At 40.9% G+C, this 18,277-nt stretch overlaps 1 protein-coding gene across 1 annotated transcript in view; it reads left to right on the forward strand.

Annotated features, from left to right (window-relative positions):
* The window catches only part of LOC124253437 (apoptosis-stimulating of p53 protein 2-like), a 128,683-nt gene extending 111,217 nt beyond the window's left edge, over positions 1 to 17,466 (forward strand). Inside the window, 10 exon segments of the mRNA XM_046687208.1 lie at positions 10,805 to 11,078; positions 11,697 to 11,884; positions 12,168 to 12,689; positions 12,691 to 13,147; positions 13,251 to 13,915; positions 13,918 to 13,980; positions 14,506 to 14,639; positions 15,707 to 15,873; positions 16,178 to 16,377; positions 16,717 to 17,466. Of these exon segments, the coding sequence (XP_046543164.1) occupies positions 10,805 to 11,078; positions 11,697 to 11,884; positions 12,168 to 12,689; positions 12,691 to 13,147; positions 13,251 to 13,915; positions 13,918 to 13,980; positions 14,506 to 14,639; positions 15,707 to 15,873; positions 16,178 to 16,377; positions 16,717 to 16,746 (2,700 nt within the window). The 3' untranslated portion in view covers positions 16,747 to 17,466.
* The last annotated feature ends 811 nt before the right edge of the window (positions 17,467 to 18,277 follow it).

Below are 18,277 nucleotides of genomic sequence, written 5' to 3' on the forward strand. Positions count from 1 at the left end.
ATAAAGAGACTATCTTGTTCAGATGATCATGTTAACAAAACCGGTCACGTGCACTGGTCAACTTTTGTTGTCTGTGTCTTCAATTGATTCTTTGATGTTTTGTAATGGTTGCCCAAACCCGTCCCTAGCGAAGACTGCACTTTATCAATTATTGTGAAAGAAAACCTCATCCTATTTCACATACAAGTGTAAAACAGAAGGAGTGGCTGTTGTCAGCTGTTATTTGTGTGTTTGAATCCATAGTTTCCCAGCATCCTGTTATCTGTGTAAAGGTTCATCAAAGATTTAAAGGTCATGCTTTTCTTCACACATTTGAATCCATTTGTAATTTATCAAAATGGTGCTGAGCCCAGTAATCACTATAAACTCTGTGGAGGTACTTGGTTTCATAAAGGTTCATCATCAAAGATTTAAACACCTCGACCTCATTACTTCAGCTTTCATGCCGCAGTGAACATTACCCCATCAGACACACATGACCATCAGTTTGTTGTCAGTAATGCCGGCAACCAGGCAGGGACAAATAAAAATGGTGCTGAGCCCACCTTAGTAATCACTATACACACGGTCCACTACAGAAGGGTGATTATTGGTGGAGGTGAAATTTTTGGATTTACTACATATGGACGATGCGGTAGTGTATGTGATGAGTGGATGTAGGTTTATGTTGCAGCTGCTACACTGAAGCTGGTTTCCTTAGTAGGCTGGCCCACTGAGATACCATGATGTAGGTTTATGTGAAGATGAATACCCCACTCAGACAGTACATTATTGACTGTGTTATTGTGAGTGGTACACATTTGCATGATGAGTGGAAGCCAGGGCAGGGACCAACAGGCACCATGAGTGGATGTAGGTTTCTGTTGAAGCAGCAGCAGTAGGCATGATGATGAGTGGATGTAGGTTTCCACTGAAGCAGCACAGTAGGCATGATGAGTGGATGTAGGTTTCTGTTGAAGCAGCAGTAGGCATGATGAGAGGATGTAGGTTTTTGCCTCTATTAGCAATATTCCAGCAATATCAGAAACACCAGAAATGGATGTCATGGATTATACCAATGTGGGGAATCAAACTTGGAACTTTGATATGATGAGCAAGCCCTTAAACCACTAAGCTACCCCACCACCACATACATGTAATGGAACCAGCAGTGTTCCAGCCTGCAGCTGTGGAGCTCGTGCCTCGTCCATGCTGCACCTGGGTACCTTTACAAATGTATTGACTTTACATACCTCCAAACTAGTGAAGCGAGTCTGTTAGAAATAGAAGTGTACTGAGTGTACCATGATCTCTCGCCTTGAGATTCGTCACATTGCCTGTTTACCACTGTGGCGGACTGCATAAAGAATCTTCTTGTGGAATGGCCTGGCGCCATGTCAATGTACTGCTATTGATAGACAGAATTTGTTCTTGGGATATGCAATATACAAACCTGATTGCTAGGATTTCACAAACTGAAACAGACCTGACTTGTATATATGGTGTTTGTATGGTTTGATTATATATTTCTTCTTTCACTATGGGATATTTCCCTAGACATTTGATAGTTGTGTTGAACAGGTTTATATCCTGATATGTTTATCATATGCCAATGACCTTCTGTCCAACCTTCATAGGGTGTCTAACCTTACAATATATTTTCTGGATAAGGGATCACCAACTGTTTAATCATGAAATTTGTTGGCATCTGGTAACAAGAAAACTTATGGTCAATGTAAGAGCAACAGATTTTGGTCCAATGCTTCTGACAAGATTGGTCAGTCCATTTATGTGATACTGCTGCAATATTGATGTGATATTGTGAAAAGCAGCGTAGAAAACCCATCTCTGTCCCCCACTCACTCACTCACTCATTGGGGGGTGGCGTAGCCTAGTGGTTAAAGCATCCACTTGTCATGCCAAACACCTGGGTTCGATTCCCCACATGGGTACAATGTGTGAAGCCCATTTCTGGTGTCCCCCGCCAAGATATTGCTGGAATATTGCTAAAAGCAGTGTAAAACCATGCTCGCTCGCTCGCTCACTCACTCACTCACTCACTCACTCTTCTGTCTTCTGTCTCGGTTGTCGTCTGCACCATGACATTGGGTTGTTTCTCGATTATTCACTGTTGGAAAAGCATTTTCCCACGGTTCTGTCCAAGATCAATTATCATGCACAAGACTTAGTGGTGGCGCCAGTGGAGCATGGCGGTGCACCACTAGTGCCTATTTACCATGTTTACTTGTATACATCTGAGCACGGAATCAATATCTGTCTTTCTGTTCCACCCACTGAAGCATGGTAGATGAACCCAGCATCCCAAACACAGGAAACTGTCTCTTGTTGCCATGGATGTGAAGGGGGGATACAGTTAAAATTGATTTGACTAATTAATCGCACTTAACGATGTAGATGTATCAGTCCTGGATGTGCTTCAGTTACGAGATGAATAAATTATGTCTCCAAACACGTCTTCAGTTCCATGGATCTAAATTCACCTCATTGTATCATCTTCTGGTTCTGTGTCAGCATCAAAAATGGATGCCAGTAAATTTTTATACGTCTGCAGACTCAGCTGGATGCTAACTTGGATCCATTCATTCTTATAGCATTACAAGCTCAGGATGATTAACTATTCAATGCCGATGGCAATACAAGTTGAAAGAGCAGTGACCTATTTATCACTGGGACAATTTAGGTTAGATTTTGAAAAGAGACTAACCCCCCTTGACTTTATTACGAGCATATTTAGAAAATTATCATTCTTCTTGAATTCTTTTCCATTTGACTACGTTTTGATGTGAATGAGGAATGTGAAGCGTGATGGTTTATTGTTTGGGAGGACCTGAATTAGAAGTTGACGAGGGCCGGGATAATTCCACACTACTGATGCAATGTCAGTGTTTATGTCAAGTAATGATAGTGAAGCCCCATCAGGGATGTCGGAGAAACGCTCGTCGTTAAAGCTGTAACTTGCCACGTTGGTCAGTTCTGCCCACATGTCTAAGCCATGTTTGTTGTGCTATCTGTGATGGGAAAGGTGGTAAAGAGTATCAATATCTTAAGGAAAAATTCACTAAAACACAAGACAATGCAAGTTCATAGTTCACTGAATTCATGGTATTCCATTCAAATTTATAATTTTACAATGTCCCTCGGGATATACCTGAGGTTTCACCACTAAGCAGAGTACAGGATCATAAATAATTCAGTTTAATAGTTCAGATCTCCTGTGTCCCTACTTCTCAGAACAGGGCCCCTTTTATCATTAGGCCATGACAGATAACTAGTCTTATAAGAAAATGAAGTTTTGATAACTTTTAAGTTGTATACTTGTATTGTATTTTTTTTGTACGTAATTTCTCTTAATCCTGTAAGTATTTCACAAATGATGTGACCATAATTATGCAGAAAATGATGACACCTTGATGAGGCATCCTTGCCAGATACAGAATGCAAACATGTCCCACATTCCTCTGATTGATAGATTGACAGTGGTGTTATCAGTGCTCTTGAGATGGGGTAGATAGAGTGACAGTGTTGTTGTCTATGCTGTAGAGATGGGAATGTGTGGCGGCCGTGAAGGGTATGACGTAACATTCTCCTGTCACCCTGAGGCCAGGATTACCTGCGTGGCTGGAAAGAATTTATTATGCAACTATTTAGCGACCTGCCCTAACCTTACAGCATTAAACCTGTGTTTAACTACCGATAGGAAGGCTTCGATGCAAAGAAGATCACCTTCCATTGATGAACTGTATAGAAGTCATCTAGGTGTAACACCCACAACAGATAATTGTCTATATCCTGTTACATGCTAAGGTGCAACTGGGTAGGTAGGTTGTAAAGCTTTGTTCTATTTAAGAGGTGTAAAAAATCAAATCGAATAAAAAGGTGTTGAAATCTAATTCATTATAAAAGACTGGCACTTGGATTAGCATGGGTAATGTTCTGTTTACTGAGTGCAGTAGATGCAACAGGTTTGTATGAAGAGAAGGGAAGGTCCTGTTTCTCAAAGCAATTATTGTGAGGGTAATTCCAGTACTTTGATATAGACTTACAACAGTCGCTATGATCAGTTTGGGTAGTAGGTCCTCTGTGGACCAGAGGCCCAGATAAGCTGCGTATCCGGGTAAAATACGCATATAAAATTTCCAATTACGCATTGAAAAATAATTGTTGCGTACCAATTACGCATTTAAAATGTTAGATACGCAAAAAGTTTAAAACAAATGCGTAAGGAATATATTTATAAAATTCGCTTGCGTAATGAAAAAGACATCGATTGCTATCAAGTTGTACTGTTAGTATAGGACAAGTGTTGTATTGTCAGTATAGGATGAGTGAATTTTTATGAAATCATTTCCATTATATTTAAGTTGGTTTTGATTAGGTATGACATAAGGCAGAACATACCTGCTTAGTAAACTTACTCAGTCACATAATACTTAGGTGAGTAAAATGACTGAAATACGCACATATTTGAAAGCAGTGGGTAACGGAAAATGAAATACCCAAAAATACAGTGGATACAGTACCCACATGAGCTAAATCTTATCTGGAGCTCTGGTGGATAACGTCTACAATCGGGTAACTAGAAACATGTACGGTTACAGTTAAATCCATACACTTTCTGATAAGATTTGTTTCCAGGTGCCCCTGAAGGACACATAGAAAAGTAGCTGTTGCTTATGGTGTTTGTTCCAGAACTATGTGGTGAATATACGGAAGTGGGGTAGCCTAGCGGTTAAAGCGTTCACTTGTCACGCCAAAGACCCTGGTTCGATTCCCCACATGGGTACAATGTGTGAAGCTCATTTCTGATGTCCATTGCCGTGATATTGCTGGAATATTGCTAAAAGTTGCATAAACTCACTCACTCACGTGGTGAATATACTTGATTGGAATCATCAATGAAAGTGAGAAGCGGATCCTGTTTACAAAGGGGAGAATACAATTGATATCAATCCTATTCTTTAATGTCGGACATGTTTGTACTGGTTATAGAAACAAAGTTTTTATACTCTTTACCATTTATTACCTGACATATTTATGTCAAGTTGTTTTGTCTTCTCCAATGTTATTGACTAATGAATCTAGATTTGACACATGAATTTGGCCCTAAAATGTTTTTAAATATTGGACACAAAAAGTTTATACCGGTAGTATGAGGCACACAAATTTATAAAAAGATCCCAGTATCATGAGTGATTAAACCAAGGCATTAATAACTTCTGTTTGAAGACTCAACCTGGGACATAAGTCTCGCGAGAATAGCCTGCACACTGACGCCTCCCTCAGGTTGACTTGGCAATAAATGGCTCATTAATGTATGACAGCACGTCACATATGACTGATCCGTGCCCCGGTCCCTCGCGTCCACCTGGTGGCAGACCGGATCATTACACCGCCGTCGACTACGATGTGTGTTGTTCCAGAGTAGGAATCACAGCGCTTTGATTACTGTACGAGGGGAAGACATCAATAAATCCATATCTGTATCTTTGTTGCTGGAGTCAAATTAATCACACTTGATACACCATTAATTCAACAATTACCATATTTGATTAATTTTCTGTGGATTTGTTCAAGATGGAATATTGTTACAATATTGTACATGTTATCAGATTTGTATCATAAATTTGTCACTTCACACCAGCTTTACTAATGCAATAACATGGCAGCATGGACTGATCCTGGTGTGTATACTGTAAGTGTTTAATGATGGGTTCTTCCTTAAGGTATTTCTGTTCATCAACACCGACTTAATCTGATACACACATTGTGCATGGCTAGAATACATCATTATATGATATTCTTTATGTTAAATACTGCTGAATCTTTTAAAAAGATATTCCAATTATTCCATGAAACTGCAAACTGACAATTAATAATATCAAAATTAATGTTGAACCCTGTAATTTGTTTTAAAATAGTCTCTTAAGTTCTTTTTAGTATAGGGGTGGTGGGGTAGCCTAGTGGTTAAAGCATTTGCTTCGTCACACCGAAGACCTGGGTTCGATTCCCCACATGGGTACAATGTGTGAAGCACATTTCTGGTGTCCCCTGCTGTGATATTGCTGGAATATTGCTAAAAGCGGCTTAAAACCAGCTCACTCACTCACTCTTTTCAGTATAGTTTTGAAATAGTTTTTGATAGGGAATATCCATGTGAGATCTGGAAATAACTGAGTGCTCAGATATGTTGTCATGCAAACAGTATTTGATATTGCCTTAGAACTGAAGCATATGCCATTATATTTCATCATTAAACGGGGACGGTGGGGTAGCCTAATGGTTAAAGCGTTGGCTTGTTACGCCAAACACCCGGGTTCGAATCCCCTCATGGGTACAATGTGTGAAGCCCATTTCTGGTGTCCCCTGCCGTGATGTTGCTGGAATATTGCTAAAAGCGGCGTAAAACCAAACTCAGTCAGTCAGTCAGTCATCATTAAACATGAACACATTGTTTGATAAGTTGTCATTATGTCACAGTATGAAATATCTCAGTATCGCTATCAGTATTGAGTAGTAGATATTCTAACAAATAATGACCCGGTCGAAAGCATGATACCAAGGATGCTATTCCCACGAACAGCAACTGAGGAGGTAGATACTACAGATATTTACCTGGATTACCTATCTCACAACCGTACTGTGTACAAAACAAACGTTAAAGCCCCCTGCCCCTCCTCCTCGTATCATCATTAGCTTAACTGATCCCTCCACTGTGAAGATCGCCACTGGGAACTGGGTATACAAATATACTACTGGACATACCCTACATCAACAAAAGATGTTGACCGTTTACGACCACTCCGGATATTGTTCAGGCCGTAGCTGCGAACAACGATCACACATTACAGGAGGCCTGCTTACCCTGGTGTATAGGCTACAAACACTGGGTGTATGTTAGCTGGAGATGTCTACTGGTAGGGTATTCAGCCACACCACAATGGACATGTTGCCGATGTGCGGTATGGCGCCATTATATATGTACTGGCATTCAGGGTGGATGAGTCACGCTTGACCTTGTACCCTCGATTCACATTCAACACTCCGGTTCTCACTCAGGACAAGACATATGTCAGAGTCATATTTAGGGTTAAAGTTTATGGTAGAGAGGAGATAAATTTTATTTCTTTTTCCAGTTCATTAAATTATTATCTACTTCTGTAGGCTTTTATCATGGCATTTTATTTTACTAATTACTATCTACAGTAAACATTTGGAAGTGTTTTGTCTCTGTATCACACTGACTCTGATTGCCACTTCCTGAGCTGATGGGGGCGGTGGGGTAGCCTAATGGTTAAAGCGTTGGCTCGTCACGCCGAAGACCCGGGTTCGAATCCCCACATGGGCACAATGTGTGAAGCCCATTTCTGGTGTCCCCCGCGTGATGTTGCTGGAATATTGCTAAAAGCTGCGTAAAACCAAACTCAGTCAGTCAGTCAGTCAGTCCTGAGCTGATGAAAATGGCAAGTTTCTATTTGCGTGTTGTTATAGCTGTTGTCAATCTGCACGGATGTCGCCATTGTGAAATTGCACAAAAAGTTGAAACTAAACTTCCGAATGACATTAGATGACTCAAGCCATGTTGTCTTCATCAAATGTCGTCTACAATAATGAAACAAGACATACAGCTACATCATTACTTTGTGTTATTGATCTGTAATCTGCAGCTGGAGGCAAGGTAGGAACTTTTTAAAAACTTTATTACGGATTGACAAACTTTATAGTTTTTATTTATGAACCATCTTGAACATTTGCGAAAGGGTTGTTTTAGATGAAGCATGTTTGTGTAAAGATTAATTCAGGTGTAAGCTGACCTCACGAAGGACAACTTTCACCATCCCTTCTCAAGTAGACAGCTGCCATTTTGAAACACAATGAAGCATTGTCTTATGTAGCACAAAGTCGAAATCAATAGGCATTATGTCAGTGCCGAGACTCCACAATAGATAAACCACTATCTACATGGCCACAATGTTGTACAATCAATATGCCTCATTTGGCATCATCCATTAGCGGGGACAATGTGTTTCATTAGCTGTTTGCAGGGGCTGATGCTCCTTGTCTACAGGGCGAGGAGAGGAACGATGGTGGCTTTGTGGATGTGTATATATCTACCAACCAAATAACGTTTACAGTGCAGGTTTTTGAGAAAAGCACTACTGGAAAAATGTATGGTACTTTCATAAACTCAGTGGTAATATTATCTGGTTGTTGTTTTTCAAATATTGTTCAATATTTTTTTTGTGATTTTGTCGGTTTCAAATATTGTCAAAAATATGAATATCAAACAGGAATTACAAAATATTTTTGATATATACATTAGAACAACTTTCTGTTTTTTAATTCATCTCATATACTAGAAAATTGGATGAAAATGTTATGCAGAATTTCAGTGTAATGTAATCTACTAGTTTGATAATTGGAGAGACTGGGAGATTTAATGAGGATATTCATTGTAAAGTATTTTTCAAGCTAATGTACTGTCAGTTCAACCATGTCGTGAAAGGTGTGACCTGTTCCTGTGTGGTCTTGTAGTTGAGGATTGACAGGGAAACGAAACTGATCAAAACAAGCAGACGTCATCTTGACTGAGGATGTCCAGTGCATGTACGTCTGCTCTCTGTGTGTGATAAGGGGGTCAGGGCGGCAAGTCAACAAGATGGCTGATTCACACTCTTGTTTCTTGTGTGTCCTGGTGGTCAGTTGGAGGTGATGGGTTCCTCATTCCACAAATACTTTAAGACCTTGAGATTATTAAGGTGGGAAGAAAGGACACACCGACTTGGAGGTCATAGCAGACACAAATAGCTAAAGTCACTCATTAGAAGCTTCTCCAGCTATTGAGACTACTTTAACTGGTGCTCAGGTATCAGGCTACTATTACTTGTTCTAAAGGTATCAGGCCTACTATTACTGGTTCTTAAGGTATTACTTGTTCTAAAGCTATTAAGTCTTCTGTTACTGGTTCTCAAAGGATCAGGCCTACTATTACTGGTTCTCAAAGTATCAGGGCTACTATTACTGGTTCTCAAAGTATCAGGGGCTACTATTACTGGTTCTCAAAGTATCAGGGCTACTATTACTGGTTCTCAAAGTATCAGGGCTACTATTACTGCGCCTACTATTACTGGTTCTCAAAGTATCAGGCCTACTATTACTGGTTCTCAAGGTATTGGGGCTACTATTACTGGTTCTCAAGGTATCAGGCCTACTATTACTGGTNAGGCCTCTCAAAGTATTGGGGCTTACTATTACTGGTTCTCAAAGTATCAGGCCTACTATTACTGGTTCTCAAGGTATCAGGGCTACTATTACTGGTTCTCAAAGTATCAGGGCTACTATTACTGGTTCTCAAGGTATCAGGGCTACCATGACTGGTTTTCCTGGTTACAGCTTGGGTTACTTCAAGTTATAATGCATATAAACTGAAGAATCTTTCCAGGACAGATGCCAGTAATTTGTGTTTAAGCTTGAAATAGCTGTTCGTTTGTCTTTATTCTGTTTGTTTCATGAAATATTTTCACATATATTGAAAATAAATCTTTTTCAATTTTGTTTGAATGCATTAATAATGAAATTCTATGTTCGTTTTGTCTGTATTGATTCAAAGACTTACATCCATGACGTATGAACCATTGTACTTCTGTGGGGGAATTCTGTCTGAGATCTCTGGATAATCCACCTCGACTCGCGTTACCTCCATAGGCCCTGACCACTACATACCTCCATGACTTGTGATGTCAACTCTGTGTCTCTGAGGAGATCTCTGGGGACCTGTAATCCATGTTGGCAGTGACTGCAGGGAGATGTGTTTTAGGAATTGCAAAGTAAACAAAATGGCTGCTCATGTTTGCCGCTGGTCTATAAATGTTTGGAAAAGGCTTTGCAACCATGGAAACTATTGCACATTTTAAGGAGGCTGAAATTTTTGTGTTCTATTAAAATTACCAAACATACAGCCCGGTGACGTAGAACTTGCTCAGCTCCAGGTAAAGCAAATTTGTTGTCGTCCAGAGTCGCATGGCGATCTGAGTTTGCCACATAGGCGAGAGTATCGGTTACAAGGTGTGTATGCGGGGATGGTCATGTGTTTGTCCCCCCATATTGTGATTTAGGTTCGCAGTCATACCCAGGAATGTTGTATTATTGGTTGATAAAGATGTCGGGTGACTGTGGAACTGTGGGTAAACTGCAATGTCCATGGTTACTTTTGACACTGGTCACATCCCTCTCTTTCTGTATCTGCTGGGTGAAAGTATTGTGGTTCTCTAAGGATATGCGTGTCATGGCGTTTTACTTGTAACATACAGCAATGATACAGCTGAAGTTGGTCCTGATGTGAGAGTTTGTTTTCAAAATGATTAGCAGTTATGTTTAGCATTCTGTCCTAATATGACCTGGACTGACATCTGGAGGTCTGGATCACCCAAGGTTATAGCAGTAGGCTACATTGGGGATTGGTTGGTTAAAATGGATACTAAGTATGAATAAAACTGGAAGACCACCTTTGGTTGGTGCTTCAAATCTTGGAATGTCATTGCCAATTATGTTATAAGAAAATATATGTTGTTACCCTGCTGCTCACCATTGAGGTGACGACTGCTCTTAGTCAGTATACTGTGTGTGAAAGGGGTGTCCTAGCTAAACTGCAGCATGGTGTCTTTTACCAAATCTGTCCTCAGTACCTGCAGAAACACACATATGCAAACTTTCATGAACATCACAGTAATCTTGAATGTTAGATTGGACCCTATTTTCCCTCACTCACTCACTGACAGTGCCTATAACAGCGTTGTTTGTGTTGCAGCTGCCGGGTGGGATGGACCTGACGCTGACGGAGCTGCAGGAGATGGCGTCACGGCAGCAGCAGCAGATCGAGAGTCAGCAGCAGGTCCTGGTAGCTAAGGAGCAGCGACTCAAGTACCTGAAGCAGCAGGAGCAGCGACACTCCCACCTCAGCGCGGAGCAGGACCGTCTCCGCCGGCTACGGGAGAAGGTAGAGACACAGGAGCTGAAGCTGAAGAAGTTGCGGGCATTACGGGGACAGGTGGAACAACACAAGGCCTCAAATGGAAACCTCAGTGAGTATATGACTGTCATTTTGCTCACTGAATGACAGCCTCCGTGGTGTAGTGGTTAGAGCGTCTGCCCAGAGAGCGGAAGGTTGCGGGTTCAGTCCCCGGTCGCGTCATACCAAAAGACGTTAAAATATTGTACTTGTTGGTCCCTGTCTGGCGCTCAGCATTAATGGGTACATTAAGGACTGGTCGGCTCGGAGTCTGAGTGGAGTATTCATGCTTCACTGCAGCATGGTATCTCAGTGGGCTAGTACTATAAAACCAGCTTAAGTCTGGGCTAGTACAAGCAGCCGCACATACACATACACACGCATGCACGTTGTCATATGAGCGAAATATTCTCAAGCACAACGTAAAACCCAATTTCACCTCATCTTACCTCACCTCACATGAATGCAAAACACATACTACTCCAAAGAAGTTAAGGGCCATGACAAATTAAGTTAATGTTCCTTCATTTCTTTTGAGTAGTATATGGATTTGGTACAGTGCAGGAAACCTTAAAAGTTATTTTAGAAATATTTTAAAGTTATTTTGAAGATATCTATATTTTGTGCAAGCATCATTTTCCTTTTATATCTGCATTGATGTTTGTTTCTGAAGCTGTGTGCCCTGTTTCAGATTCGGAACTTGATTCCGTGAAAGCTTTGTTCAATGAGAAAGAGAAAGAGCTGACAATGGCTGTTGCCAAAGTGGAGCAGTTGACCCGACAACTGGAGGACATTCGTACTGGAAAGATCAATGGAATAAATGGGGACACGCAAACAGCTGCAGTGCTAGAACTGGAGAAACTTCGCAAAGAGCTTTTGGTAGGTGTACTTTAATAAATAAAACAAAAATATTTGTATGAATTGAATAATTGAGCATTTGTTCTGAAAACCTTTCCTATAATAAATAAAAAAAATTATTTATATTTTAAAGGACAATGTATACCTATGGTCAAGGGGAATGATTAAAAACGGTTGTATAAGATTGTACTCAACTTTTCTATTATCCTGTTCTTTTTGTTAAGAAAGTTTCACCGCTTATGTTACATTCGAGAGATAAAGATATCTCAGATGACTTAATGGAACTAATTTTATTCATTTACAGCAAAGGAACAAAGTGAACGAGCAACAAAACAATCGGCTGTCTGCCCAGCGTGAGCTGCTCCAGCACAAGAAGGACGAGATGAAGCAGATGGACTTCCGGATCCAGGAGCTGCAGCAACGCATCAAGAAGAAGAAGTCCCAGCAGCAGACGGACAACAAGAACATGGTGAACAAGAACAGACCCAGCACCAACATCGCCGCCGTGGAACCCTACATCCAGGTTGCTCCTAAAGATAAGGAAGATATGTACCAGAAAGCTGGGTTTGAGAAGAAGGATCCAAAACAGGTGCAGTCTACCAACACCAAATTCCCATCTGGTGAGAATAAGAATATGGAGGACTTCCCAGTGAAGCCATCCAATCAGGGTAAAGAACTGAACAACAACAGTAGGGAGAATTCTCAAAGTAGGGAGAATTCAGTGTCCAAATCTGCAAACAATCAAAATGTGAGTGACAGTAAGTCTCGGGAACCAGAATGTGCCTGCATCAACTTCAAATCAACCTGTTTCACAAGCTGGTCCTGGTCGAATCAGTGTTGCGAATATTGCAGCCAAGTTTTCAGCCCGACCATATGGTTCGACGTTCAGCACATCTGTGTTACCTGGGAGGGTAGCCCCCATCCAGCAACAACCAGTTATAAGTATTACAGAGGAGGAACGGCAGGCAGGCAGTGGGCAGAGTTCGCCAGCATCAAGTGACAGCTCTCAGAACTCTCCAAGCTCAAACAAGCCAAAAGTGCTGGCCAGGTTTCCCCAACCACAAACAAACACCACCTTCCATGGGAGAGTCCCTACTTCACAATCTTCACAGAATGATACGAAGACTGTTCCTCAGCAGCAGCCCGTTCATCCTCCTCCAGTTTCCTCCAAAACTGCTCCTCATCCAGCCTTGAGAGGTGCTGCAACATCTTCCCCCAGTCAGTCTCCACAACAGAACTCGCCCAGGAATGGGTCCGACAACTCTCTTGATGCTACAGATTCTGGCAAATCAACGTTCGACTCTCCCATCCCAGACAAACCTCAGCCTCAAGCTACTTCGACCCCAGTTACCAACACTCCCATGACTCAACCAACTGTGAGCACCAGCCAGGCAGGAGCAGCCAAACCGACGTACAGTGTACGCGACGAAGAACGCAATCATGAACACATACATGGGCAGACTGGGGTCATCAGCGATGCAGAAGTATCAGCAGAATCTGGATGCTCTGTACAAGAATGCAGACGTTAAAGGTACAGGAGATCGACCTGATCATAGCCCTTTACCTTCTGGAGGGAATCCAGGCCTGGAACAACGAACAGCATTTAATCAACCATCTTCTGGGGATTCAAATAATGGGGCCAAAACACATACTCACTTTGGACTTGTAGGCTTGCCTCAATACCAGAGCATAGCCTCGGATAAGGGAAGTTATAGGCTGAACACCCCTAAACACATACGACGGAAGCAGTCGGATAGTGAGAATGAAGACCTTAGTAAATTACTGCATGGAGGGTATGATCGACAAGGGGCAAATCAAAAGATTAACAGTGGTGTTAACAGTGGGAACAATCAATCAAGTGCCTTGGAAACTGTTAAACAGACAGACAGTAATAGTGCTACTTCAAACTCTAAGGGAGGTAACTCTCCTCCACTTTCGGATTCTTCTCGCCCTCCTCAACCGCCAGGTGATGGTGTAGTGAGGAGGAAGAAGACAAATTTGAAGAAGGATAAATCTCGGAAATCTGGGAACCGTGTGAGTTTCGACCCCCTGGCGCGCTACTCTTGGATGCATCTTTAGAGGGAGAAATCGAACTGGTCAGGAGGACAGCACGAGAGGTAATGCAGACTTAACAGGAAAACACTCTGACAAAACTAACTTGTGCTCTGAATACACAATGCCATTTAGATAGTGGTCATATTATATTTGGGATTACACTTTCGTAGTAAAGTACAGATTCTAGTACTTTTACTGGGTTGAGTCCCATCCGGGATTCAAACCCACACCTTCAGAATCAGGCGTCTAATCGCCAGCACACAAAGTCAGACGCCTAACCTGCTCAGCTACATGCTGCTTCCGTGGAATCTGTACTTAACTAAGAAAGTGTAATCCCAAATATAACATTTGTTATAACCTGTGCTCTTTGAGGTCATGCTCCATTTTTCTTGATATAATAATAATCATAACAATATAATAATGATCTGTAGAGTTAAAATTTCATTGTTGAAACGTTGTTACCATGAGTTGGTGGTTTACATGAATGAATTCAGATCTTGTTAGTCGCTGCACTGTCCTCAAAATATATCACACACAAAATGTCATGTTTTAAGCTTATATCTTTTATACATTCTTTGTGTTGCCAGGTTACTGATGTCAGTGCTCCCAATGATGAAGGGATCACTGCTCTCCACAATGCCATCTGTGCCGGACACTACGAGATTGTTGTTTTCCTCGTAGAGTTCGGATGTGACGTCAATTCACCAGATAGTGATGGATGGTAAGTAGCATTCCTTTCCAACAGCCTTGCATCGAACGCAAGTTAATAGCAGGACACAAGCTTTATGAGATATCTATCAGCGTAAATTGTGTGTTCCTACATGTGATAATATCATGCATCACAACTGTACATATTACTAGGGCTTTAACGATGCATCGAGCTATCAATGGATTGCAATTGTTGAGTCTCCGATAGCAAGTAATTGATGGTAGAACAATGTGAAATTGATGTGACTATCGATAGTTTAGTAATTGATTTCTGTTGATAAATGCGCAGCACAAAATGCAGGATGTTTGGGTGCCGACTTGCAGCTTCATTGAGTGTATGTTTTAACTGTTTACTTGATCTGGATTTCAAGTTTCTTGTCAGTTATTAAAAGAGACTGAAACTACTTCAACTTCTTTTTATTTCATATTAACTGTAAATTCATTTGGAAATGACTTCAAATGAGACAATTCAAGGAGAAAAAACTATTGCAATAGTTGGTCGCTATGGCAATAGTATGTTGCAATAGACTATCACCATTACAATAGTTGTTTCCCCTCAATTGTCACCCATACATATTACATGATACAGTTTAAATCTTTAGTGTCAGTTATACACTGTATCTTATGCTGTGATATAAGAGAACTTCTTTAAACCTTACCATTACTCACTGTCTCACCTTCAATTTAAAAGAGTTTAAGTGGACAGGTAAAAATACTGCAGGTCATCATGTGTGTGTTTTTTCGTATGTGGTGTCCAAGAACTAAAGCTAATTGAAGTACTAGCTATGAGAACCTTGAAGATCCGGGGTAAAATAGGTCTTCAGCAACCAATGCTTGCCACAAAAGGCGACTGCTTGTCGTAAGAGGCGACTAACGGGATCGGGTGGTCAGGCTTGCTGACTTGGTTGACACATGTCATCGGTTCCCAATTGCACAGATCAATGCTCATGCTGTTGACCACTGGATTGTATGGTCCAGACTCGATTATTTACAGACCACCGCCATATAGCTGGAATATTGCTGAGTGCAGCGTAAAACTAAACTCACCCACTACTAGCTATGATTTTGACTGATTTGCAGGACACCTCTACACTGTGCAGCGTCCTGTAACAATCTCCCAATGGTCAAGTTCCTCGTTGAACACGGAGCATGTATATTTGCCACAACAATCAGCGACCACGAGACAGCCGCGGAGAAGTGTGAAGAAGATGAAGATGGCTATGACGGTTGCTCAGATTACCTCTACAGTGAGTTTGTTTCACAAGACATGTTACACAGTCAGTCCAGGAATCACTACAGATGATTGCAAATATTACCCCGTCACAGTTTTGGTCAAGTAGTGTCCCAGGTCAAAATGAATCGTCAGTATGTCATGATGTGATGTGATGTGAAATGGGGTTTAACGTTATACTTAAGAATATCTCGCTTATATGACGACGTGCATGCGTATGTATGTGTGGCTGCTTGTACTAGCCTAGACTTAAGCTGGTTTTATTCTTTACCTTGATCTTAAAGAAATGTCACATTTAATTGTATTTTTATATTTTCCAGGCATCCAAGAGAAGCTCGGCATCATGAATAATGGGGAAGTATATGCAGTTTTCGACTATGACTCATCCAACTCGGATGAGCTAAGCTTTAAGATTGGTGACAAGATCACCATCCTACGGAAGGGCGATGAGCGTGAGAAGGAATGGTGGTGGGCTCGTCGAAATGACAAAGAAGGATATGTCCCAAGAAACCTACTTGGGGTGAGTAGCATGCATACCCTGAACCAAAACTTCAAAAATTTCATAAAGTAAATCCAGTGCTCTTTTTCTCAAGACAATTTTTCCATTATCACAATTTTAACTTTGGACCTCTCAGTCCTCCATCCTTTTGGGATTTGGAATCTCTGCTCTTGTGACACATACCCAAGGTCATGGCATCATAGCAATATTTTGTGGAGTTTAACCCAAAATAGACCAGTAAATATCCTTGTTTTAGTTGTCTTTATGTATGAAACGTGTGGTTAATGATTTCTGGAGATGAAGTTATTTATTCCTTGATCATAATTCTTTTGTCAAATTTGTAAATGCTTGTCATTTCAGATGTATGCTCGGGTGATGCCAACAAAATGATTAGGGTAGTGCAAGATGTGCGGGTGTTGCCGAGTTGAACATGCTGCAGCATTCCATGTGGGTGGTAGTCTAGACAGGCTACAGTTTGTGCAATAAAGGACCCTGACAAGATTATTTTGCTATATATTTAAGAGTAGAGTCTAGCTTGCACCAGCTAGTCTGACCGAGAGTGCTAGAACTATCCTATGTATGTGTGTAGCTGTGAAGATGGAACAGACTTGTTCAGTATGCAACATGGATGAAGCCTCAGGGAGCGGCCATTTTGGACAAGGGTTCATGGGATGTGATAAATGCACAAAGTTCCCAGACATTTTGTTATAAACAGTGGTGATATTTTGTAGAACATAACAGATCACCAGATTACTTGAACAATATACAGATAACACACATTGTTGTACAATAAATGAGAAGCTTGAATATATGTACACTTCAACCCATATCGTGTTGATTCTTGTCACATCCAACATATTGGATTACTTAACTGATATTATAAAGAATGTGTGTTTTGTAATGTGATGTACTATATGTATCACAATTTTGTACAGAAATTCTAACACATTAAAATGTCTATGCAATTCGCCTTGGATATTACCGTCCAAACTTCCTGTAAATGGCAAATACTATGAAAGATGAAAGCAATCAAATTGTACAGAATTATTTAAAAAGAGATTCTATCCAATGAAATGATTCAGTCTGATTAAAATGCACTTAAATCAACTATGTCTTGCGTTTGAGTCATCATTTGATACGTGGAGTCTTGGAATATACCGGTACTTCATGGTAATTTCTTACTTCAAATTATTATCGGTCTCGTGGACAACTTCCCCAACTGTATGTGTATGGTCAGTTACCATCACAAGGGATCTGTATATGTATTTGTCCCCATTTTCAAATGTTCAGAAAAGACTTGATGGAATTTGCATATGTAAGACCTTGTGAAACAATTGAGCAGTGTACAGTTAAAGAATGAAAACGTTAATCTGAACACTGGCCCATTCTTCAAAGTCAGTCCCTGTCATTCGCCTCATGCATTCAAGTTAGCACTCAATGACATCCTACATGCAAAAACACCCACTACTGACAAACCCATGAGTACAATAATCACAAATATCTGCAAATAGCAAAAGGCACCACTTTGGGATCTGCCTCACATATCTGCCAAGTTTTGCTGAAAGATGTTAAGGAGTTTTCCAGTTGTGTTCCGGAAACGAAACCCATCCGTTCCTTTTTATCCCCCGCAAAGCGTTTTGCGGGGGGTATTAAATGGACTCCGTCCGTGCGTGCGTGCGTGCGTGCACATTTGTCTTTTCCGGAGCATAACTCCAGAACCCTTCAATGTTTCTTCACCAAACTTGGCACATAGATTGGTCTGGTGGTGAACTGGTGCCTTTTGGTAGGTTTGGAATTCTGAATAAAATATTTTTGGCATTTCCATGGCAACAAGTTTGACATAGCCTGAAATTGGTGGTAGTGCTCTTTTCCAGAGCAGAACTCTAAAACCCTTCCATGTTTTTTCACCAAACTTGGCACA

The sequence above is a fragment of the Haliotis rubra genome, unplaced genomic scaffold (genome assembly GCF_003918875.1).
Source record: "Haliotis rubra isolate DU_JTF1 unplaced genomic scaffold, ASM391887v1 Scf1141, whole genome shotgun sequence".
NCBI lineage: Eukaryota > Metazoa > Mollusca > Gastropoda > Lepetellida > Haliotidae > Haliotis > Haliotis rubra.